This window comes from Gorilla gorilla, chromosome 21 (genome assembly GCF_029281585.2).
Source record: "Gorilla gorilla gorilla isolate KB3781 chromosome 21, NHGRI_mGorGor1-v2.1_pri, whole genome shotgun sequence".
Lineage (NCBI taxonomy): Eukaryota > Metazoa > Chordata > Mammalia > Primates > Hominidae > Gorilla > Gorilla gorilla.
In genome coordinates, this window is record NC_073245.2 from 26,497,353 (window position 1) to 26,523,387 (window position 26,035).

At 40.0% G+C, this 26,035-nt stretch overlaps 1 protein-coding gene across 6 annotated transcripts in view; it reads right to left on the reverse strand.

Moving 5' to 3' along the window:
* The window catches only part of KIF16B (kinesin family member 16B), a 302,297-nt gene that overhangs the window by 229,904 nt on the left and 46,358 nt on the right, over positions 1-26,035 (reverse strand). For all 6 annotated transcript variants that reach the window (XM_055373559.2, XM_019017553.4, XM_019017552.3 and 3 more), the window contains exons 4-10: positions 15,510-15,626; positions 12,809-12,906; positions 11,397-11,506; positions 7,943-8,085; positions 6,006-6,174; positions 5,712-5,843; positions 4,360-4,535 (exon numbers count right to left, since the gene is read on the reverse strand). In XM_055373559.2, coding sequence (XP_055229534.2) covers positions 4,360-4,535; positions 5,712-5,843; positions 6,006-6,174; positions 7,943-8,085; positions 11,397-11,506; positions 12,809-12,906; positions 15,510-15,626 — 945 coding nt within the window. The remainder of the gene's footprint in view (positions 1-4,359; positions 4,536-5,711; positions 5,844-6,005; positions 6,175-7,942; positions 8,086-11,396; positions 11,507-12,808; positions 12,907-15,509; positions 15,627-26,035) is intronic.

Here is a 26,035-nt window from a genome sequence, read left to right on the forward strand (position 1 = left end):
TTATTTGCAAGGTGTATCTTTAGAAGAAAAGTGTTTCAAATCAAATAATAATCAGATTAAGTTCGTATGTTGTTAAATCAAAAGTAACACTACCTCAAAAACACTATTACAAAAGTGTAGTAATAGCAATTCTACTAACAACTTATACAAGCACCCCTTGCCTCACACCCTCATCAATATACGGTATAATCAATTTTGTTCTTTGCCCAACAGGTGAAAAGGACATCCTGTTTTAAAGAACTTTGAGGTATCATCTACATGCAGCCAAATACATAAATCTAAGGTCCACTGCTTGATGTACCCACAAACATGTATACGTATACCCATTTCACTATTCTTAAAATCTGCATTTATTGTATTTCAATGACGTTGAATATACTTTCATATGTACAGAAAGCATTTGAAACTCTATTTCTATGGATTGTGTTCACGTCCTTTGCTCCCTTTCCTGCTGTTATGATGTTGTCTTATGCTTTCAATGAACCTCCTTTCCTAACATAGAAGGTAGTCTTTTGTTGCATGATCAGCAATCTTTTCCCTGGTCTGTATTGGTTAGAGCAAATTTTCATTATGTTATATAAATATGCTATGTTCTTACTTTTGTCTATGTGAGCTTTCACAGAATGAGAAAGAAGAGTTAAAATTTTCTGTGACAAATGTGTGTGGCTTTGTCTCCTGCTATTTCAAACAGTTTTGTTGTTTTTTTCAATTATGAAAGTTGATATCATGTCTGATTTTAATTGTGAGTTGCACCCTTTGTCGTGATAAAGTGCTCTTTTTTAAAGCTCACACAACGCTGTTTCTGCACCGCTTTCTTTCCTCTTGAATTCACTGGTTTGTCCATTCTTACAAACACCATATAATTGAGTTTTACTTTGTGACCCTATCTGAGATGTGTCTTCTTTAAAAGTTTACACATGATACTTTTATTACTTAAAATTTATCTTTAACCTCAGCTACAAGAGTGAGTAATTCATTCTACTTTCATCTTCCCTTTCCCATCTTCTTCTTTGCTTCCCACCTTTGGTTGTGTTTTTCATTTCTATACTGTTTGATTTACTTGTTGTCTCCAGATACATTCAAGAGAGATGAGGAAGTCAAGAGACATTTTCTCTCTGCCAAATTAAATGCAGAAATAGCTGAAAATACATTTAAATATAATAAAAGAGAATAAAACCTTTAAAAAAGAAGATATTCAAATACTCAGCTTCATCAATCGCCTGAGAAGCGCAAAGTAAAATTATTCTATGATTCTGGTATATATCCATTAGGATGGTTACAATGAAAACTGTACAATATCAAGTGTTGCAATACCAAGAATTGAACCAGCACTTTTATACACTGATGGTGGTCTATTAACTGGCACAACTACTTTTAGAAAATTGCTTGGCAATATCTACTAAAACTGAACATATGTACTCCTCTGACTCACCAATTCCACTTGTAGACATAAATCTAACAGAAATGTATCTATATGTTCACTAAAAACATCTAGAGGAAAGTCTACAAAGCAGTGACAGCCCGAAATAGGAAACCCCCCAAATGCCCATCTAAAGTACAATGGACAAATGAGCTGGAATATCTTTGCATGATGGAAGACAACTTTGCAGTGAGGATAAATGGATCCACTACTACATGCAACAGCATGGGTGACTCTCACAAACATAATGTTGACTGAAAGAAGTGAGATCAAAAGAGTGAATATTTTTCATTATTCCATTTATATAAAGAACAAAAACAGGCAAAAATAAAAACTAACAAAGCCTGTAGAGGTCAGGAGAGTGGCTACCCTGGAGAGAAAGGGGAGTAGTTCCTGAAAAGAAGGATTAAGGCGGGCTTCAAGGATACTGGTACTGTACTGTCTCTTAAGAAGCAGGTTAGATGGGTGAATTTAGCTTATGAAAACTCACTGAACTATACACATATAACTTGCAATTTTGGGGGATAATACATCAATAAAAAATTCAAAAATACAAACTACTACATATATCTACATATCTAGATCTACATAGTAAAAGAATCAAATACATGTCAAAACCTTTTGCTTTACTAAAAAGGTGCTTTAAAAACTCTGATGCACATGACTTTTTGCAATGGCAAAGACAGAAAATTATTAAAAGTAGAAGTTGATTTTTATTTAGCTGTGCTTAAAAAAAATAACCCTAGAAATGGAACTCAGATTTGAATAACATTCTCAATGAACCACAGCAGTACCTGGGATAGAATATTCTAGGAATAGAGCAATACTCCCAGAAAAATGTATACAGAGATGTTTAATGGACATTTAAGAACACCTGCTGTTTTTATTAAGCTTCATAAATTTAATTAATTTAGGATAAGCCTATATTGTCTCAAAACAATTTACAGCTTCATAGCATGATAAATTATTTTAAATTGGATTCACATTTTTATTGTAATATATTGTATATCAAAAATTTTATCTGCAATGTGTTCTGAAATAGACTTAACTGTCTTTTATATCCTCACCCCCAAAATTACAGCAACAAAAATACTCCCTTAAACACAGCAGTGGTAATAAGTCATAAAAGGAAAAGGAAAAAAGACTACAAAATATAAGGCAACTATATGGCATAACAATACCTCTGAAGGCATTTTTCAGAGAGAAAATGTAAACTATCAATAAATTAAAGGTTTTTGATCTATATAAGATTCCTTCCAATGATGTCCTCAGTTTAGTTTTTAAAAGATAATATTTTTGCCCTTCATTCTTTTAACCTAATAAAAGGTTAAGCACAAGAAACTGCACATAGAATTTTCCAAATACTTCCTTCACATATAGTAATTTGAGTGATCCAATCAAATCATCATTAAAGGCTTACTTTATATAAACAATGTTTTAAAAACACTGAGAAAGATGCCAGGCTGGGCGCGGTGGCTCACACCTGTAATCCCAACACTTTGGGAGGCCAAGGCAGGCAGATCACTTGAGGTCAGGAGTTCCAGACCAGACTGGTCCACGTCGTGATACCCCGTCTCTACCAAAAATACAAAAAAATTAGCCAGGCATGGTGGCAGGCACCTCCCAGCTACTCAGGAGGCTGAGGCATGAGAATTACTTGAACCCTGGAGGTGGAGGTTGCAGTGAGCCCAGATTGCATCACTGCACTCCAGCCTGGGCAACAGAGTGAGACTCTATCTCAAAAAGAAAAGAAAAGAAAAAGATTCCAATAACAAGACGTATAAATAAAAATGACTATTGTGGTTCATGTTATAAGGCCTCATCACATGGAGCTGGACTCTTCATTCTGACAACTTCCACCATAGAGCAAAATGCATGTGGAGATATTTTTAATCCTCCTTAATCCTTAATCCTCTTTGATCCTTAATTGTTCACAATGAACAATTCCTATTCAACTGCTGTCCACCATCTTGTGGGAAAGAACTGCCAGGTACATTTCAGGACACAGGAAATTCAGTGAGGTTTTCATCCCATCAGTATTTTCAAAACATTTACGGGATGCCAAGAGCCTCAAGTGCCACATAATCCCACGTGGAAAGCACTGCTCTGACGGGACCACTCTGCACATAAAGAAAAGCATTTCTTTTCACGATATACTTAAGACATCCATTCATGAGTTAAGAAAGGAGGCTAACTCCAGTCTAACTTCAACATTTAAAAAAGCTATCCTTCATTTTCTTTCAAGGGTTGCCTTTCTTCACAGCAATATCAAAGCCTACCAGAACTTTACTTCCACCAATCATCACAGAATGTAACTCTGTACATACACCATGCAGACTATCAGGAAGCTTACTGAGAAAAATCACAAAGACAAGGAATCTTCACTAGAATCCCAACAGATCCTAAAATGAGACTATTTCAACAATCAAGCGAGGGCCCAGGGACAGCATTTCAGCCAGATCACAGGTGTAATACACATGTGTCGCTGGGCCACCAGAACCACCTCTCTGATAGGTGATATGACACAGGCATTCAGAAAGGTGTTCAAACAAGTCTTTTATTCTGTTAAAACACATTTTAAAGTCATAAAATGCATGGGTGAAATTTTAAATACTATTCTAAGCATATCAATTTCTTTCCACTTAAAGAGATTATGCCATTAATCCTATTGCATAGTACATTTCCATTCATAATTGATAACTATTAGAGAGTTAATCATTTCAGGTTTAGTGGATAAAATCTTACACATGCAGCCCGTAATGAATGCAAAGGCTGACAAGAGGTTGATGTAAACGAGGGACTGGCTAACTCATTCAAAGCTTTACTTAGCACTTATTTACTCAAATCAATAGCATGAGTGAGAAAATTGTCTCATTAAGATCTAGAAATAGATGTCATTACTCAAAGAAAATTATCCATAAATCTCAGAAAAACCCAACCTGATTCCCTTGAGCAAGCAGAGTTTTCAGTCTGGCTATTTCAGCTCGCAGCTCACGGATAAGTTTGACGTTGGCATCCTCATTAATGGTAGGCTTGTTGATGATGTTTTTGGCTCTATTTGCATAGCGAAGAGTACTTAGGGTTTCTCCATAATTGACATCAGCAGGTGAAATGGCTGTGAAGAATGTATTCAAAAAATAATTTATCCAGCACTCCATGTTTCATTTAACACAAAGTTGGTTTGTAATTTAAAAGTCAGATTAACCCCAGGTCATTGGAGAGACTAAATATTCATTGCCACAGTAATGAATATGAAAAATTATCTAACATTTCTAGGAAAGAGTGTTCACAATACAAAATTAAGTGTCATTTTGCTCTTCTCAAATCTAGAATCAACCACCTAACCAAGTCTAAAATGAGATATGAGACATTCCCCTATAGTTAGGTAGTTTTCCCTGCTGAAAATGTAAGAAGAAGGTTTAAAGACTATTTGTCATCTCAACATTAAGTAGGAATTCAAATACTTTTAAAAGTTCTGGCAAAGTCTACTGTCTGGGAAAAAAAAACAGAATATGATAAGTTTTGAAAAGGGTCACAAATCTATCCATTCTCTTCTTAAAGCTTGGTTAATCTTACCCACCTCCACTACTACCACTCAACTTTAAGGCTTAGGTGACTATACAAATGCATGTGGGTGTACAAACCAGGGTAAATCCCGTGGCTCCATAGTTAGCACATGGCATGAAGCATGGGAAGGGCATGAAGAGAGGGGAAGGGAAGAGGAAAGAGAGGAAGAGGGAGGGGAAAGTAGAGTCAGAAGGGAAACAAGCCCTGACTTCTCCCAAACAATTATCTCCCCTTTCTACATTTTTTTCTCTATTCTGCTTCTTTCAATTATTGGCTGAAATACAGACATAAAGTATATTACTGTTACCATTATTTGTTTTATGCATTGGGGTTTTTTTTTCCCCTCCCAATTCTTACTTTTAAATTCCGCATTTACTGCCTTAAATAAAAAAACAAAGTTGGGTTATTTTGACCTTGTGTTCCTATGATTTTTCTCCTATGAGGTAAATTTCTACCTTGCACTTTAAGCAAAGAAAAGCTGAAAAGTCTTCCTGCATGTTATCACAGCTTCCAAAATATGGCAAGGTGGTACAACAGTTAATGATGATACTATAGACTGGATCATAGCAGGATCATAGGAGGTGATTTTCCTCAAGATAGAAAAACCATTACTTTTTTAAGATGTAAAAGGTGCTATTTCCTAATAAGACACTTTAAACTTAAATATTTACAGTTAATTCACAGAAAATATTGTATGCTCAGAAAAGTAACTTAAAACTCTTACTGGCAATCATGATAGTTTTAGAGTTTCCTCCAAGGCTATCTTTCAACAACCAAGTCAACACAGAATCCCTGTAAGGCACGAAAACTTGCTTCTTCTTTGCAAGAGTATTTGCAGCATCCTGAGATAAATCAGCTATAAAAAGGAAGAAACAAAGGGGAGAGAGGACAATTAGTAAAATTTTTTTTTCCTCTACTCATAAAACCTTGAAGATATTACCTCAGTTTGCAACACAAATATTACACATGAGGAAAAAGAGGAGGAAAAAGAGGAGGCAGGAGCCAGGCGTAAGCATACCTAAGGCAGAAATGACGTTCCCCAGAGTCACGAGGGACTTGTTAATATTTCCCCCTTCCTTTAGCCTAACCCCGGTGGCTCCGGTGGCATCTGCACGCTCACTTCCGGCAAGATCAACCAAGTGGATCTTACTGACGGTTTCACATGGCATTTCAGAATCAAATTTAGCCTGTGGTAAAATAAAAAAGTAAAATTGAAGAGGTGCAAAGGGCCCTGATGTTGTTGATGATATGAATTCTAACTATTTTCTACTCCTCACTGAGATCTCTCAGGGTAGATATTTTTCAATTTTGTTGTTTTATTGGCCTTCATACTGATTACAGAAACTTCTCAAATTTAATCCAATGCAAAAGAAGTTACTGTATATGATTCTTAAACTTTCTAAAGAAGCATTTCATTCTCAACCAAGCCCTGCTGAATCAGGCTGTGGCAGAACAGAAAACTAGGCAGTGAGTGGCACTCAGCAGAGAAATGTAAGTAAGCAAATAATAACTTTTATTCTCATCTAGAATCCCAGCCTTCCAAGAACAAAAGCTTTCCAAAATATGATCAATATAGACAAGTACGGAAAAGAGCATTCAACCATTATCGGATGTTAAAATATCTTGTTGCACAAATTATTTCTTTTAATGTAAAATCTTAAATACTATATTCCTTGCTTCTGAATTCTACCAAAATTTTATATTCACAAATACTTCTGATCTATGTGTTACATTTTGAACCAAAATGCGCCCCCCGCCAGATTACTATATTTTTATAGAAATTTAAACCTCTTAGAAATGAGAGATGGTGGCCAGACCCAGCAGCTTACGCCTGTGATCCCAGCACTTTGGGAGGCCAAGGTGGGAGGATCGCTTGAGCCCAGGAGTTCAAGACCAGGCTGGGCATCATAGTGAGACACCATCTCTAGAAAAAACTTAAAAAAAAAAAAAAATTAGCTGGGCGTGGTGTTGTGCACTGCAGTCCCAGCTCCCTGGAGGGCTGAGATGGGAGATCGCTTGAGCCCAGAAGGTTGAGACTGCAGTGAGCCGTGATCACACCACTGCACTCCAGCCTGGGCAACAGAGTGAAATCATGTCTCAAAAAAAAAAAAAATTAGAGATGGTAATATGCTAATCAGGCACTAACCAGAAAGCAGGAGAAAAACCAATCAACTTGAGTAACTCTAAAGGAAAGGTCTAACAGAAGATTAAGATGTGGAGAATTTAATGCAAGTTGTTCTGACTGGCCTTAGAAAACTCATTTTCTTGCTCTTTGATCTCCCTCGTTAATAAAATGCTGCCTCTTTGTATCTGATGTGTCCAACTGTTAACCCAGATAAGGACATCCCCAAGCTCCTAGCATATACTTAGACCCTGACAGGACCCTACATTTTTGCATTCATCTATTCTACTGGCCTCAGTGTTCAAATATTTACCCTCAATAATTTCCACAGATGTTCAAGATGCTCTCCACCTCTTGATCATAATGAATTCTTACATTAGTACTTATAAATATTCGCTGCCCTTTAATATCATTCTAATAATCATCATCAACACGGCAAGATGAGTGCCATGGAGCGGTAATGAACTGCACTGAGTTACTCACCTTGGCTTCCAGCTGGTCTGACTCGCAATCCATTATTTCCCACAGAGTTTGCAACAATGAAAACTTTTGCTTAATTAAGCACAGAGCAACTTGTTTTATGTCTAGAACAGGGTGGAAGCCTGCTAAGTATTTCTTAAGGGTACACATCAGGATATTTCAAATTACTGTGATTGTAACCACAGAGAAACTCAGCGCACAGCACATGTTCAACTCTAATTAACAAGAAAATGACAGTCAGTCACCTTTACCTGCTGCTGCTCCTGGTTCAACAATGATCAGTCCTCAGCTGGTGCTTATCAGCAAGTAAAGACCTCAGGGATGGAGCCAGCCGGTCCCGCAGCAGCCCTTACCTGAGTGAACTTGATGGTGAAGATGGCATGAGACCTGCTACTGACGTCGTTCATCCCAGTCGCTGCGGTTGTCCGGTTGATATTGCCCGCATCCATAAGTTCTTCTACGTCACCATAATTCTGTACTAAATGTTTGGATAAATCTGAAAAAAAAAATGGAAGGGGTGAAGAAATCCCCCTAATATATAGGAAATGGAATACAAAATTACCCTCTATGAAATAATACACAACTCCAAAATCTGCTGACCTGTCTGAAGACCTCACTTGTCTCTCTAGGGTGGTGGTATGTAATGCAGACCTGGGAGCTGGGTGGCTGGGGTCGAATCCCAGCTCTGCGGCTTACTAGCCGTGGACTTACATAGTTATGGACAAACTGCTTCACCTCACTGTGCCTCAGTTACCTCACGTGATCATGTGTACCTACCACATAGGGCCACGGTCCCCAACTTTTTCAGCACCAGAGATCGGTTTCATGGAAGGCTATTTTTCCACAGATAGGGGTAGGGGGAACAGATTCGGGATGAAATTGTTCCACACGTCAGATGATAAGGTATTGGTTATATTCTCATTAGGAGCACACAACCTAGATCCCTCACACGTGCAGTTCAGAATAGGGCTCGTGCTCCTATGAGAATCTAATGCCACCACTGACCTGACAGGAGGCAGAGCTCAGATAGTAACGCTTGCTCCCTGGCTGTTCACCTCCTACTGTGCGGCCCACTTCCTAACAGGCCATGGACCAGTACCAGTCTGCAGCCCGGGGGTTAGAGGCCTCTGACATAAGGTATTTAAGAAAAGGTTAGCTATCATATTATCATCAACCTCATTCACATTAGTCATAGCACATACAAGAAAAATGTAAAAGCACTGCCTTCATGCAAAACCCAAAAGCGTTTTTTAAATCATTTTAACAAATTATTTTATTAACTTTTTTGGAACATTCATATGGTTCTAAAGTCAAAGGCTACACAGTTACACCGTGTAAAGGGTCCCCCGTCCCTATGCTATAGCTCCCCACTTCCCCTTCTGTCAGGGAACCAAATGTTACATACCCTTCTAGAAATAACCTATACGTATACAAGCAATCATATTTATATATAATTATCTTTTTCCCCTTACGTACAAATGGTAGCATACAATAAGCATTAGTTTGCACCCTGCTTTTAAATGGATTAATACATTAAAGAACATTCTGTATCAGTTAAGGTGTTTCCTCATTCATTTTTAAGGCTGCAGGGGATTGGATCATATGCATGTACCACGACCAATTTAACCATGGAGACTACAGCAGTTGTTCATATTTTGTTTCCAATTATGAGTAATGCTGCTACAAATCATCTTGCACATAATTCTTTTCAAATGCCTGTGAATGTTTATACAGAATAAATTCTTAGAGGTGGAATTTCTAGACAGTTGAAATTTTGATAACTATTGCAAAATTGTTCTCCATAGAGGGCAATTTACACCCAGCAGTAGCAAGGTATAAGAGTGCTTGTCTCCCAAAACCGTCCACAATACAGTCTTATCAGGATTATTTACATCTGCCAAAGACGGGTGACAAATGTTACCTCCAAGTATTCTTATTTTGTTTTTCTTTTACTATGAGTGAAATGCTAAGCATTCCTTCCTGCATTTAAAAATCATCTGTATTTCCGTTTCTACGAACAGCCTAGTCATACATACTCTTTGTTCATTTTTCTATTGGTTGTTGAACCTGTCCTTACTGATTTATAGGAGCTCTTTATATAGTAGGAAAATTAGTCCTTTGTCTAAAACTTGAATTCAAAGTATTTTTCCTATTTTGTAATTAAGCTTTTTACTTTGCTTACAGTGTTTCTGTCAAGTATGATGTTTTATTTTGCTATTCTTTGTTTAACCATTTCAAATTTAACTTTGTTTGTTTTATAGTTTCTGAGTTTTAAGTCAGGTTTTTAAAAGCCTTCTTTCCTCCAGGTTTCTGGGAAAAAAATCAACCCACGGATTTTTATAGTCATTTTATTATTTAATATTTTTGCACTTAAATCTTCAATCTAGTTACCATTTATTCTGGTGTAAAACTGAGTTGTGGTGCCAATTTACTTTTTTTTCCTCCTACACAGCTTAATAATCCCTCTAATAATTTCCCTAAGGTTTGAATAGCACATTGATTATAAACTAAATTCCCCTAAGTATCTAGGTCAGATTCTGGATGTTTGCTCTGTTTTGCTATTCTATCTCTTCATACACCAGTTTTATATGTTTTAACATGTGATAAGACACTTGTCAGAAAACATGAAGGCATGAGTTAGGCTAAAAACTCTTAACAGTAATAGCTATACCACACACCACAGAACAACTACATACTGGCACACCCTGCTTTGCTTTGGGCATACAAGGCAAAAGCTTAAGTGGAAATTTATTAAAATACAGATGGGCCGGGCGTGGTGGCTCACACCTGTAATCCCAGCATATTGGGAGGCCGAGGCAGGTGGATCATGAGGTCAGGAGTTCAAGACCAGCCTGGCCAAGATGGTGAAACCCTGTCTCTACTAAAAATACAAAAATTAGCCAGGTGTGGTGGCAGGCACCTGTAATCCCTGCTACTCGGGAGGCTGAGGCAGAGAATTGCTTGAACCCAGGAGGCGGAGGTTGCCGAGAGCTGAGATCACACCACTGCACTCCAGCCTGGGCGACAGAGCAAGCCTGCATCCCAAAAGATAAAAAAAGGAATACAGATGGGGTCCTGTTGTTATATCTGGTATCTCCCAGTAAAAGAAGACAACCAAAACCAGGAAGAACTTTAAACCTGTGACCAGTTCTGTCCTGCATCCACAAAGACACAAATGAAGAACATGAAAGCACATCTCTATGTGCAATTCCTGCAGTCCAGCCATTCTAAGTTGCCTTATACAGAGGAGGTAAGATCAGCTTCATTACGAGGACAGTTTTAAATCCAGCCAATTCTTAAATAATCAGCAAAGGCCAATCCTGTACTCATCATTGCTTGTGGCATTCCTCACAACTGACTGTGCCACGACGAGCGTATCACAACACAGATGCTGAAACCCACAGAGGAAATCCTCCAAACACACTTGCTAAGACGCAAGAGGTTCAGAACATCTTTATTGTCATATATCACCATTAGGGTCAGTAAAGATACACTGCAAAAATGCAATGCCATTTAGAGAGACAGATTGCAGGTTTGCTTACCTTGCCTTACATTTGGAAAAGAAAATTCCAGAGATTCCTTAAAGACAGAGGAAATCTATTGTAAGCCTCATAAAATCAACGGATGGCCAGTGAAGTATAAATTCACTAACTGAACATCATGTAGTGACAGCTCATGACATTCTTACTATAATAAAATTCCAAAATTAATTTTTAAAAGCTCACCATTATGCTATATTTTTTCATTGAAAGTGTTATTTTTACATAGATCACAAAAAGAATATGGCTGTGAAATATCTACTCTTACCCTCAACATAAGGGCCTTCTTTGGGATGCTCACGGACTCTCAAATTGAAGGTTTTAGATGACTTCCGCCGAAGCAGATCTCTCACACGTTCGTTATAAATTTCTAAGTAGCTAAAAATTTAAAATAAAATTGAATTCAGAAAAATGATTTCAGACATTAATATCAGTAACAACACATAACAGCAGCAACCTGCTAACATAAATGGCCACAGCAGCAGTTACCATTTATGAGTGGTGACTGTGTATCAGGTACAATGAGTCCTCACTTAAGGTCATTGACAGGTTCTTGGAAAGTGCAACTTTAAGGGAAAGGACATATAGTGGGTCCTCAAATAACAATGCTTCCTTCAACATCATATTGCTATAATGTTGATGAGAAAAAGAACTGGTTTCATTATATGTTGTTTCACTTAAAGCCACGATTTCCAAGACTGTATCAAGAAGCGACATTAGGCCAGGGGTGGTGGCTCACGTCTGTAATATTCACACTTTGGGAGGCCGAGGCAGATGGATCACTTGAGGTCAGGAGTTCAAGACCAGCCTGACCAACACAGTGAAACCCCATATCTACTAAAAATATAAAAATTAGCTGGGTGTGGTAGCGGACGCCTGTAATCCCAGCTACTTGGGAGGCTGAGGCAGGAGAATCACTTGAACCTGGGAGGTGGAGGTTGCAATGAGCCAAGAGTGTGCCACTGCACCCCAGCCTGGGCGACAGAGTAAGACTCCATCTCCAAAAAAAAAAAGGAAGGTACATTAAGTGAGGACTTCCTGTACCATGCTAAGTACTAGACATGGATTATTTCATTGAATCTCTACAATACCCAGAGATAGGTACCACTACTATCCTCATTTTATAGGTTAGGCAAGGGAGGTTTAGTGTGATTCAAATAACTTGTCCAAGACCACAAAGCAGTCAAGTAGGTGTAAAAATCCTATATTGCCATGTCTGCCCTTGAAACTACTGAAGAGACTGGCTCCCCTCACAGGTTTAATTTCAAGGAGGAAAAAGCACCTCAACCACTCAGATTTACTTGTAGATTAGATTTATAATGATCCAACCAACACAAAGAATAATATAAACCTTACTAAGCTAAAAGAATGAGGCAAGTAATTGGTATACACTTAAAAGTCAGAAGCTCACTCCATTTGAGATGAACATCCCACATTAGTTTCTGACCAAGCTGTTATTTCTGCCAGCTCCCAAATCTTTATCCAAACTGTACCCAGGAAAATCACTAAAAACTTATGTGTTTTAAGCTTTATCCCCAAACCATAATCACAGGAGGGGAAAAAGGAAGACTTTTTCTTTAGGAATCTAAAGACCTTATCCATTTCCAACACCTAAATGCAAGCCAACCAGCACTGACTCCAATCAAGCTCACACTCAGTTACTCAGGCCACAGGCCCTACCTGACTTCAGTTCGAAAAGAAGCTTCATCCCATCTGGTGGTTTCATTTATCCGACTGAAGAGCCCTTCACAGATCCGAGGTATTAAGCCAGAATCTCCCTGCATGGGAAGGACCAATGTCACAGCTGTCACTCAAAATAAAAGCAACTGATGACTGAATTTGCAATTTGCTGGCGTGAACTTAGACTCAAGTGGCCTGTATGCCAACCCCTGGCCTACCACAGCCCACGCCATATACCCCCTCCAAGGCTGCTTTCTACTCTCTGAAATGAGATGATTGAGCCTTCTGATTTATACAGGCTGGGACTCTGATAATATATGGTTATCAGTTGTTAGTTAAATCATGGCTTACAAACAAGGAAACTTAATTTCTAACATTTAAATAAGACAGTTTATAACTGTACAATAAATGTTAAAAATACATGCTCAAATGACCAAGGTAGGCGAAATACACACCAGGCAAAAAAACACCAAGAAAAACTTGGCAATCCCCACGGTAGTTAATAATTGTCTTAAAAACTTAGGTAACAAGACCACATTAAAATCCATGCTGGCCGGGTGCGGTGGTTCACGCTTGTAATCCCAGCACTTTGGGAGGCCGAGGCGGGTGGATCACCTGAGGTCAGGAGTTTGAGACCAGCCTGGCCAACATGGTGAAACTGTGTCTCTACTAAAAACAGAAAAAATTAGCTGAGTGTGGTGGCACATGCCTGTAATCCCAGCTACTGGGTAGGCTGAGGCAGGAGAATCACTTGAACCTGGGAGGCGGAGGTTGCAGTGAGCCGAGATTGCGCCATTGCATTCCAGCCTAGGCAACAAGAGCAAAACTACGTTTTTAAAAAAAAAAAAAAACCACATGCTATGTCCCTCCTTTGACAGAGTAACCCCTACCCTGGCCTTCCTCGATGGAAAATTTTAATACACCATATTATTTATACAATGTGGGTATAACGTTCAATAATATTCATGTTTCAGTCAACCTTAAAAAGCTGATGAACCTCAGAATATAGTAAAAATCAGGCAAAATGATCTTGCTAGGAAACCAAGGAAGAGCATCAATGCTTTATTCACATGTTCCCTCCCTACCTTCACTCAACCCCCACACCCAAAAAAATAAAAGAAAGCATGACTGTGTTCAGAGATTGTTTTTCCTTTGTACCATTAAATCAGTACTAATTCTTAACAAGGAAAAATGAGTCTTACGTCGTATTTTTGGTTCTTACTTTAAAATGAAGAAAGGACACCCAAGCAGCACTCAACTACAAGATTGGAGAAAAACACTTGTAATTTGTGAGTGCTTTATAAATGTTTGACTTACATAAAATAGTTACTAGGGAATCAACATACAAATTTCACTTTTGGAAGTTTATTTTTTTTTCCCAAAGGCACAGTAGGAAAGGAGGAAGTGAGAAGTAACGATAAAAGGAAATGTGAAACTCTCGAAATTAGCTGTTTGTTCCTCTCATTTGTTCTTCCCTTTTCGGAGAAGACTTCCCGAACAGCACTTACTGACTTCTTGTGTAAAGGAAGAGCCTGGATGTAAGCAGTGAGGTTACATGTCCTGAAATAATTTATTCTGGAAAGATCTGTCTTCTAACACACGACTTCCATGAACCTCCAAACCTTCAGCATTACAGATACCACATGTGTGCCAGCAGGAAGCCCTCAATCATCTTCCACTAGTGTCTCTACATCTCAACAATGCCACAGGTTTGGCAGGCAATGAACAGAGCTCTCACTAAGAAATAAGAAAAAAAAAAAAAAAAAAAAAAAAAACAGGCCAGGCACAGTGGCTCACGCCTGTAATCCCAGCACTTTGGGAGGCCGAGGTGGGCGGGTCATCTAAGGTCAGAAGTTTGAGACCAGCCTGGCCAACATGGTGAAACCCCGTCTCTACTAAAAATACAAAAATTAGCAGGGCGTGGTGGTGCACACCTGTAATCTACTTGGGAGGCTGAGGCAGGAGAATCACTTGAAACCAGGAGGCAGAGCTTGCAGTGAGCCGAGATCGCACCACTGCACTCTAGCCTGGGCGACGGAGTGAGATTCCATCTCAAAAAAAAAAAAAAGAAAACAGAAGAATGATCTAAATCTGGAGAAAACACAGAACAAGAAAGTTCTTGCAGTAATTCCTAGTTTTTACTCCTCTGTATTTTGGGGTAAGTATAACATTAATATCAGTTAACTTACATAGCTTATAAAACTGCATACGCTGTGTTTATAAATATGTAAATTATATAAACTATATAATTCTAACCTTTTAATGTATTTTCAGGATTTATGTAGTACCTTTCTATCAAAGAGTTAGAATTTTTTTTACATTTTTCTTGGGGAAAAGTATTTTGAATAATTTTAAAAAGAACAGGCTTTAGTAATTTTATTCAAACTGTTGTGTTGGCAGAAAAGAAGAATAAATTACTTACTGGCCCAACACACTTTTTTGATAAGATTATAAGGCCTTTAAAAACAGAAAATGAGCAGGGACTTGCATCCATTATTCATGCTTATATACTTAAAACTATTTCTAATTTAAAATCTCTCAAAGGAAATTTAGTCCAACTTATTACTGAGTTTCATCTTATTACTAAAGAATAATCAGAACATGAAAAGTTAGTACAGACCAAATAGATAAAAGAGATCATTCTACCAGTCCAGAGAAAGATAATGAGAAATTTCCTTCCCACACAGTATAAACAACGTACAGAATTTCCCATCATAGTGTACGACTTTCCAGATCCAGTTTGCCCATATGCAAAGACACAAGCATTATAACCTTCAAATGCAGACTTCACGACATCTGTGCCGAGGGTTTTGAAAACCTGAAAGCCAAAAAGAACACACAAAAGATACAATTATCATAGATTTTAATAAAAGCCCCTTCAGTGTTGACAATGTTCTTGAATGATACTTTCAGCTCTTAAGGATTAGACCATATAAATAAATCACTGCAGAACCATTCACAACAACATATGTAGATACCACAGTTTTTAATCAAAAATAAACTTTTTAAGCAAACAAAAAGCAGCCCCATCCTCTTTCCTACTTAAGTTTACCAAAAAATATCGTGAAGTATAAAAATGTAAACAAGGCAAAGTGAAAATCATGTTTAGAAGCAAAGACTATTTTAAAGCATGATGATTAGCCATTCAGAATTATATAAATATATAAAGCTATTCATTCTATCAGAGTTTCCAGAAACAAAATATTAAAAACCTGAAGGTCACAGACAGAAATTACTGCCCAAGCCAAGCCAAATCAATGCCATCATTTTAAGGGTCCAGCTAGTCATCAAAATCAACCTCTGCAGGTGCTCATGCAGCTGCGTGACGGATGGCTGTAGATGAGGATGGGGTGCTGGGCTCCCCCATGTCAGTGTCCAGATGCTTTTTCCTATTTGGACATTTGCCCAGGATGGAGAGGGCAGGGAGACAAGCTGTGTGGGGCTGGGGCAGGGGTCACACACATGGCCTGAATCCACGTCCGATGTTCCATATAATTACAGTTTGGGTAGTGAAAGGAGGTGAAGTACAAATGCTTCACCCAGACAACTGATGGTAAATGAAGGAAATCAAGGTTCAAAGTCTTCTTAGTTATAGCCAGCTGGAAACAGACAACAAAAGCTTTCATGTAGTCTCCTGTCCTCTCAGCCCAGCACACTAAGGGCACATAAAGCATCTCCCTGCTTCAAAAGGTAGGCACAACAGCAGCTGAGGAGATGCCAAACAAGGAAGCTCTGTCAGCTCCAGATGAAGGGCTCCTCTGTGGTGTCACCACCGTCCAAGGTGGGGCCTCAGCATCCCTACAGGAGCATTCAGTCTATGAGTGACACCACATCAGCCAACTCATGGGACCCAGACGGATCAACCAAATAGTCATCTCCAGCTACTGCCAAATCAAGAGCAGCAGGTCTCAAACTTTGCAGCCCATTACAATCACTTGGGAGGCTTTGAAAAGTCCAATGGCCAGGCCAGTAACCCAGCCCAATTAAATATGAATCTAAGGGGGTGTGAACCTAGGAATCCATATTCTTCTAAACTCCCTATGTGATTTCAAAGCGTGGCAACATTTGAGGAGTGACCTAGAGCACTCACATCTGCCAGTCAGCACAGGCAGTACAGGGACCCTGCATGGAAGCCAGATTCCCATTAGGATGTGCACATGGTCCACATCAGTGCAGACATATGGAGACAACTCCCTTCTGGCCACAACACCCACACCCTAGACAGGGCCAGTAAACCTGGCCATCTCCATCTCAGCTGCACCTCAACCATCCCTGCTGATAACACAGCCTGTCATCCAAGGACAAGATGAAAATACAGCCAACTGGAACTCAGCTGTTTTCAGATCCATCTTCCCACTGACTTTTACAGACTTTGTTTCCTCAGCCTCATCAGTAAAAGATTTCAACAAACTGTTATTTCCATTGGGTAATTTCCACAAATTGCCAGTCTCACTCATTCTGAGTTAATTCTTAACCATTTTAGCTTTAAGAGCTGACAGTTTTCAATCTTGCTCTCAAATTCTGATGACTTACTCAAGTCTCAACCATAATGGCAGCTCACACTTACTCCGGTCTTTCTAAGCACTTTCGTGTGTTCATGTATAATTCTCATCAAAACGCTACAGGGTGAGTAGTGTTACAAGACCCATTGATGAGGAAGCTGAATGGGGAGAGGTCAGGTAACTGGGAACACACCAGGGAGTGCCAGAGCTGGGACTGCATCCAGGACTTAGTTCATTGTGATGTGTCCTCTTCCCACACCCTCGAAAGCAACAACCAGGCCCCAATCCTACCTAGAAGGGCCCCTCCCTGAACTTCTCTTAAGAAGCAAAAGTCAGGAACCCCAGGGACACTCAGGACTCCAGACCACCAGTTGGAGGTTCATTTTCACCACTGTATATGGAATATAAGTAAAAATTAAATATTTCCCCAATTCTCTCAGATTAAACAAAACACAAAAGGCAAATACCATTTTTTATTAACTCACTAGTAAGGAAAAAAGTCTTCTAAAAACTTTTCAAAGAATAAAGAAGGATTGTTTCTCATAGTTTGGCCTGGGGCTAAACCAAAGTCATGGAAAATATCACATTTAAACCAAACCCAAAGGTTTTCAGAATAAAATTATTCCCTAGGGTTAAAATCTATGCCTACCACTTTGCTATTACTTCATTGCCCAGAAAGTTAACCCAGGCGGTTTTCCAATTCAGGGGCTCAGGGGGTTTGGGGCCAGGAGACATGACTGCAAACCGGTCTAGAAAATCCAGGTCTGGAGGCGCAGAGACCCAGGGCTGGCTCAGACTCAGACTCACTCTCAGTGAGTCTCAAATAACCCACCCAAACTTGGCGCTATGACCTGGAAAAGCAGCCGGCACTGCCTGCATCTCTCCAGAGGTCTTGGCAAGGAAATCGAGATACCCCCATCACAGCTCCCACAGAGGATGCACCGAGCATCGCCCCCACAACCAAGGTGGGAAGTGGGGCCTGCTTTATGAGACTGACAACTGCTCTTCCCCGCTGGCATCAGAACCTGGCTGGCCTGGTTACCTGAAATCCACCTTGCTGCCTGTCAGCACAGATTTGAAAGCTGATTTCCTGGGTAATCCAAGGCATCACTGGGGCCTCACTTGAGGGGAACTGCCCACAAGAGGGCACTGTTAAAACAAAAACTCGCTCATCGGGCATGTCAACTGGGAGATGTTAGGTTTCAAGTTTCTCCTGGGTTGAATTAAGGAACAGGTTGTGTGAGATCAAAGCCTCCCTTTGGAGTTTTGAAGAACCATTAAGAAAATCAGACCTTGTTTAATGATCTTTAATTTACATGACTGTAGATTTAAGTTGCTCATTGATTTTTTTTCTAATTCTAAAATTAATTTGGGAGAAAAAATATTAACGGTCATCTTACTTGGTATTTGTTCAAGGTTAAGGGAAACTTGAACTATAGTAGTAGACATGATATATTTTCTCAATATGCCTTTACATTCAAATCACACACACACACACCATGCTACACTAGCATCTTCCCCTATTTATAGCAGGGATGCGACCTGCCAGCCACTTCCTGTGCCTGATCCATCTGTCATCGTGAACACACCACTCCTTCTCATCCACATCCTTAAAACCTTCCAGTGGCATCTCCAGCACCCGTACAGCCCCTTGGTCCAATTCTGCTACTATTAAAAGTCAATTAGGTCTACAAACCTGAGCAAGTTCCTTAAGCTTACTGAATCTCTTCAACAAAGAAAAATAGAGTTAAAATTTAACACATTTGATTCCTGTGAGGATTAAATAAGATAGCACATATGAACACCAAGCAGAGTTTCTGACAACAATGGAAGTTCAACCAACATCAGTTTATCTTTCCTCTTCCAGGCCTTCTTTCAGACCAGGCACCACCTCTCTCTGTGAGGCTCCCATTCCCATCACTGCCATTCCTTCCTATCTTTCCCTAATTTTTTAAGAGACAGGGACTCGCTATATTGCCCAGGCTGGACTTGTCCTGGCCTCAAGTAATCCTCCCACCTCAGCTCCACAAGTAGCTGGGACTACAAGTGCGCAACACTGCACCCAGCTCCTATTTTTCCCAGATGTTTGATTCAGTATCTTCTGGATATAGTCGCTCCAGTCCTCCAACTTTAACATTTACATTGTCTCAGAAAGCCAACTTCCTCCACAAACCATTTACAAATGGACTACATTTCTCAAATGTTAAGGTGCACACAGGGAACTGGGGATCTTGCTAAAAAAAAAATTCAGATCTAATTCAGTAGGTCTTGGAATAAGACCTGAGATTTCACATTTCTAACAAGTTCCCAGGCGGTACTGATGATTCTGGTGCATGGACACATTTCAAGCTGCAAAAAACAAGTACTTTTGGTGGCTGGCAAGATGGCCAAATAGGAACAGCTCTGGTCTGCAGCTCCCAGCAAGATCAATGCAGAAGGCAAGTGATTTCTGGATTTTCAATTGAAGTACCCGGCTGGCTCATCTCACTGGGATGGTTAGACAGCGGGTGTAGCCCACAGAGGGTGAGCAGATGCGGGGTTGAGCATCGCCTCACCCCGGGAAGTGCAAGGGGTCAGGGAACTCCCTCCCCTAGCCAAGGGAAGCCATGAGGGACTGTGCCGTGAGGGATGGTGCATTCAGGCCTAAATATTACACTTTTCCCACAGTCTTCGCAACTCGCAGACCAGGAGATTCCTTCGGGTACCTACACCACCAGGCTCTTGGGTTTCAAGCACAAAACTGGGTGGCTGTTCAGGCAGACACCAAGCTAGCTGCAGGAGTTTTTTTTTTTTTTTCATACCCTGGTGGCACCTGGAACACCAATGAGACAGAACCGTTCATTCCCCTGGAAAGGAAGCTGAAGCCAGGGAGCCAAGTGGTCTAGCTCAGCAGATCCCACCCCCAGAGAGCACAGAAAGCTAAGATCCACTGGCTTGAAATTCTCGCTGCCAGCAAAGCAGTCTGAAGTGGACCTGGGATGCCTGAGCTTAGTGGGGGGAGGGGCATCCACCATTACTGAGACTCGAGTGGGTGGTTTTACCCTCACAGTGTAAACAAAGCCGCCAGGAAGTTCAAGCTGAGTGGAGCCCACCACAGCTTGGCAAAGCCGCTGTAGCCAGACTGCCTCTCTAAATTCCTCCTCTCTGGGCCTGGCATCTCTGAAAGAAAGGCAGTAGCCCCAGTCAGGGGCTTATCAATAAAACTCCCATTTTCCTGGGACAGAGCACCTGGGAGAAGGGGTGGCTGTGGGCACAGCTTCGGCAGACTTAAACGTTCCTGCCTCCCAGGTCTGAAGAGAGCAGCAGATCTCCCAGCACAGCACTCACGCTCTGCTAAGGGACAGACTGCCTCCTCAAGTGGGTCCCTGACCCCTGTGCCTCCTGACTGAGAGACACCTCCCAGCAGGGGTTGACAGACACCTCATACGGGAGAGCTCCGGGTGGCATCTGGTGGGTGCCCCTCTGTGACAAAGCTTCCAGAGGAAGGAACAGGCAGCATCCTTTGCTGTTCTGCAGCCTCCGCTGGTGATACCCAGGCAAACAGGTTCTGGAGTGGACCTCCAGGAAACTCCAGCAGACCTGCAGCAGAGGGGTCTGACTGTTAGAAGGAAAACAAACAGAAAGAAACAGCATCAACATCAACAAAAACGACGTCCACACAAAGGTCACCAACATCAAAGACCAAAGGAAGATAAATCCACGAAGATGAGGAAAAACCAGTGCAAAAAGGCTGAAAATTCCAAAAACCAGAACACCTCTTCTCCTCCAAAGAATTACAACTCCTCACCAGCAAGGGAACAAAACTGGACAGAGAATGAGTTTGATGAATTGGCAGAAGTAGGCTTCAGAAGGTGGGTAAAAACAAACTCCTCTGAGCTAAAGGAGCATGTTCTAACCCAATGCAAGGAAGCTAAGAACCTTGAAAAAGGGTTAGACGAATTGCTAACTAGAATAACCAGTTTTGAGAAAAACATAAATGACCTGATCGAGCTGAAAGACACAGCACAAGAACTTCGTGAAGCACACACAGGTATTAATAGCCGAGTAGACCAAGCAGAAGAAAGGATATCAGAGATTGAAGAACAACTTAATGAAATAAAGCATGAAGACAAGATTGGAGAAAAAAGAATGAAAAGGAATGAACAGAGCCTCCAAGAAATATGGGACTATGTGAAAAGACCAAACCTATGTTTGATTGGTGTACCTCAAACTGACGGGGAGAATGGAACCAAGTTGGAAAACACTCTTCAGGCTATTATCCAGGAGAACTTCCCCAACCTAGCAAGACAGGCCAACATTCAAATTCAGGAAATACAGAGAACACCACAAAAATACTCCTCGAGTAGAGCAAAACCCAAGACACGTAATCGTCAGATTCACCAAGGTGGAAATGAAGGAAAAAATGTTAAGGGCAGCCAGAGAGAAATGTTAGGTTACCCACAAAGGGAAGCCCATCAGACTAACAGTGAATCTCTCAGCAGAAACCCTACGTGCCAGAAGAGAGTGGGGGCCAATATTAAACATTCTTAAAGAAAAGAATTTTCAACCCAGAATTTCATATCCAGCCAAACTAAGCTTCATAAGCAAAGAAGAAACAAAATCCTTTACAGACAAGCAAATGCTGAGAGATTTTGCCACCACCAGGCCTGCCTTACAAGAGCTCCTGAAGGAAGCACAAAATATGGAAAGGAACAACTGGTACCAGCCACTGCAAAAACATACCAAATTGTAAAGACCATCGACACCATGAAGAAACTGCATCAACTAATGGGCAAAATAACCAGCTTAGCATCATAATGACAGGATCGAATACAGACATAACAATATTAACCTTAAGTATAAACGGGCTAAATGCCCCAATTAAAAGACACAGACTGGCAAATTAGATAGAGTCAAGACCCATTGGTGTGCTGTATTCAGGAGACCCATCTCACTTGCAAAGACAACAAAGGCTCAAAATAAAGGGAGAGAAGAATATTCACCAAGCAAATGGAAAGCAAAAAATAGCAGGGGTTGCAATCCTAGTCTCTGATAAAACAGACTTTAAGCCAACAAAGATCAAAAATTACAAAGAAGGGCATTACATAATGTTAAAAGGGATTAATGCAACAAGAAGAGCTAACTATCCTAAATATATATGCACCCAATACAGGAGCACCCAGATTCATAAAGCAAGTTCTCAGAGACCTACAAAGAGACTTAGACTCCCACACAATAATAGTGGGAGACTTTAACACCCCACTGTCAATATTAGACAGATCAACGTGACAGAAAATTAACAAGGATATTCAGGACTTGAACTCAGCTCTGGACCAAACGGACCTAACAGATAGCTATAGAACTCTCCACCCCAAATAACAGAACACACATTCTTCTCTGCACTACATCACACTTACTCTAAAACTGACCACATAATTGGAAGTAAAACACTCCTCAGCAAATGCAAAAGAATGGATATCCTAACAAACAGTCTCTCAGACCACACTGCAATCAAATTAGAAGTCAGGATTGAGAAATTCACTCAAAACCGCACAACTACATGGAAACTGAACAATCCATCTGTTTTTGTCAAACAGAACGAATGACAAAAACCACATGATTATCTCAACAGATGCAGAAAAGGCCTTCGAAAAAACTCAACACCCTTCATGCTAAAAACTCTCAATAAACTAGGTATTGATGGAAGGTATCTCAAAATAATAACAGCTATTTATGACAAACCCACAGCCAATATCATACTGAATGGGCAAAAGTCGGAAGCATTCCCTTTGAAAACCAGCACAAGAAAAGGATGCCCTCTCTCACAACTCCTATTCAACATAGTGTTGGAAATTCTGGCCAGGGCAATCAAGGCAAGAGAAAGAAACAATGGGTATTCGAATAAGAAGAGAGAAAGTCAAATTGTCTCTGTTTCACATGACATGATTGTATATTTAGAAAACCCCATCATCTCAGCCCAAAATCTCCTTAAGCTGATAAGCAACTTCAGCAAAGTCTCAGGATACAAAATCAATGTGCAAGAATCTCAAGCATTCCTATACACCAATAACAGACAAACAGAGAGCCAAATCATGAGTGAACTCCCATTCACAATTGCTACAAAGAGAATAAAATACCTAGGAATACAACTTACAAGGGATGTGAAGGACCTCTTCAAGGAGAAGTACAAACCACTGCTCAAAGAAATAAGAGAGGACACAAACAAATGGAAAAACATTCCATGCTCATGGATAGAAGAATCAATATCATGAAAATGGCCATACTGCCCAAAGTAATTTATAGATTCAATGCTATCCCCATCAAGCTACCATTGACTTTCTTCACAGAATTAGAAAAAAACTACTTTAAATTTCATATGGAACCAAAAAACAGACTGTATAGCCAAGACAATCCTAAGCAAAAAGAACAAAGCTGGAGGCATCACACTACCTGACTTCAAACTATACTACAAGGCTACAGTAACCAAAACAGCATGGTACTGGTATCAAAACAGATATACAGACAAATGGAACAGAACAGAGGCCGCAGAAATAACATCACCCATCTGATCTTTGACAACCTGACAAAAACAAGCAATGGGGAAAGGATTCCCTATTTAATAAATGGTGTTGGGAAAACTGGCTAGCCATATGCAGAAAACTGAAACTGGACCCCTTCCTTACACCTTATACAAAAATTAATTCAAGATGGATTAAAGACTTAAACCTAAGACCTAGGACCACAAAAACCATAGAAGAAAACCTAGGCAATGCCATTCAGGACATAGGCATGGGCAAAGATTTCATGACTAAAACACCAAAAGCAATGGCAACAAAAGCAAAAGGTGACAAATGGGATCTAATTAAACTAAAGAGCTTCTGCCCAGCAATGTAAACTATCATCAGAGTGAACAGGCAACTTACAGAATAGGAGAAAATTTTTGCAATCTATCCATCTGACAAAGGGCTAATATCCAGAACCTACAAGGAACTTAAACAAATTTACAAGAAAAAACAAACAACCCCATCAAAAAGTGGGCAAAGGATATGAACAGACACTTCTCAAAAGAAGACATTTATGCAGCCAACAAACATACGAAAAAAAAGCTCATCATCACTGGTCATTAGAGAAATGCAAATCAAAACCACAATGAGATACCATCTCACGCCAGTTAGAATGGCGATCATTAAAAAGTCAGGAAACAACAGATGATAGAGAGGATGTAGAGAAATAGGAATGCTTTTACACTGTTAGTGGGAGTGTAAATTATTTCAACCATTGTGGGAGACAGTGTGGCAATTCCTCAAGGATCTAGAACCAGAAATGCCATTTGACCCAGCAATCCCATTACTGGGTGTATACCCAAAGGATTATAAATCATTCTACTATAAAGACACATGCACACGTATGTTTATTGCAGCACTATTCACAATAGCAAAGACTTGGAACCAACCCGAATGCCCATCAATGATAGACTGGATAAAGAAAATGTGGCACATATACACCATGGAATACTATGCAGCCATAAAAAAGGATGAGTTGATGTCCTTTGCAGGGACTCGGATGAAGCTGGAAACCATCATTCTCAGCAAACCAACACAGAAACAGAAAACCAAACACCAGATGTTCTCACTCATAAATGGGAGCTGAACAATGAGAACACATGGACACAGGGAGGGGAACATCACATACCAAAGCCTGTCAGGGGGTAGGGAGCTACGGGAGGGATAGCATTAGGAGAAATACCTAATGTAGATGTTGGGTTGATGGGTGCAGCAAACCGCCATGGCACATGTATACCTATGTAACAAATCTGCACATTCTGCACATGTATCCCAGAATTAAAGCATAATTTAAAAAAGAAAGAAAGAAACAAGCACTTTTTCATGCCCTACTTTTTGAGATGCCATTGCATGGATTACAACCCAGGCCAGGCAGGACAGGAATTCTTATCCCCGTTTTAACATATAGAGACTTAAAGCAATGTATCTAAAGAAGCTGTCAACGAGCCAGGAAGAGGCCCAGCAATGAAGCCTGCGTTTTTCCTTCTATACTGGTGCTCCCCATTTCTAACCTCACTCTGCTCAACGCAGCTTTTCCCCACCCCGAGAAATATACTTGTCCCTCTGCTCACCTGAAATGTCAACATCAGTGTCTTGATAGGCTTCTGGGGGCACCTTTGTGTCTGTTATTATCTGTCCACTTCACATCTACATTTTAGCCCTTAAAAGCCTACAGGCAAGATTTCTTGGACAAATTCCAGCATCATTCTAGACTCTAGAAAGATTCTGAATGAACGTTCTTTCTTTCTAGAATCCACTCTAAAACCTGTAATGATCCACACAAGCTGGGAACACATGACTTGGGTTTGAAGTTTCCTCCTAAATCTCCGCACTGAATAGGACTCAAGGTTAAGTGGCTTCTTTACTGGGCTTCGCAGCATACACATGTCCCCCCAGAAATGCTTTCTATGTAGAGCTCCTTCTAAACAGGAACCATATCCAAGTTTTGAAACAAATTAAAAATTATCATCATTATGCTCAAAGGTGAAAAAAAAATCAATCTTTTGAGAACTGAATTCTTCTCAGGCTTAAATAAATACTCCTACATAACACTCAGAAAGGTAAGTTAGCAAAGGCTAATTTTATACAAAAATTACATTCAGAAAGAAATTGGCAAGATATTTTAAAGTATTTTAGGGTAGGCATGTTTTTCTCAATGTGAAAATAAATCAACATAAATATTT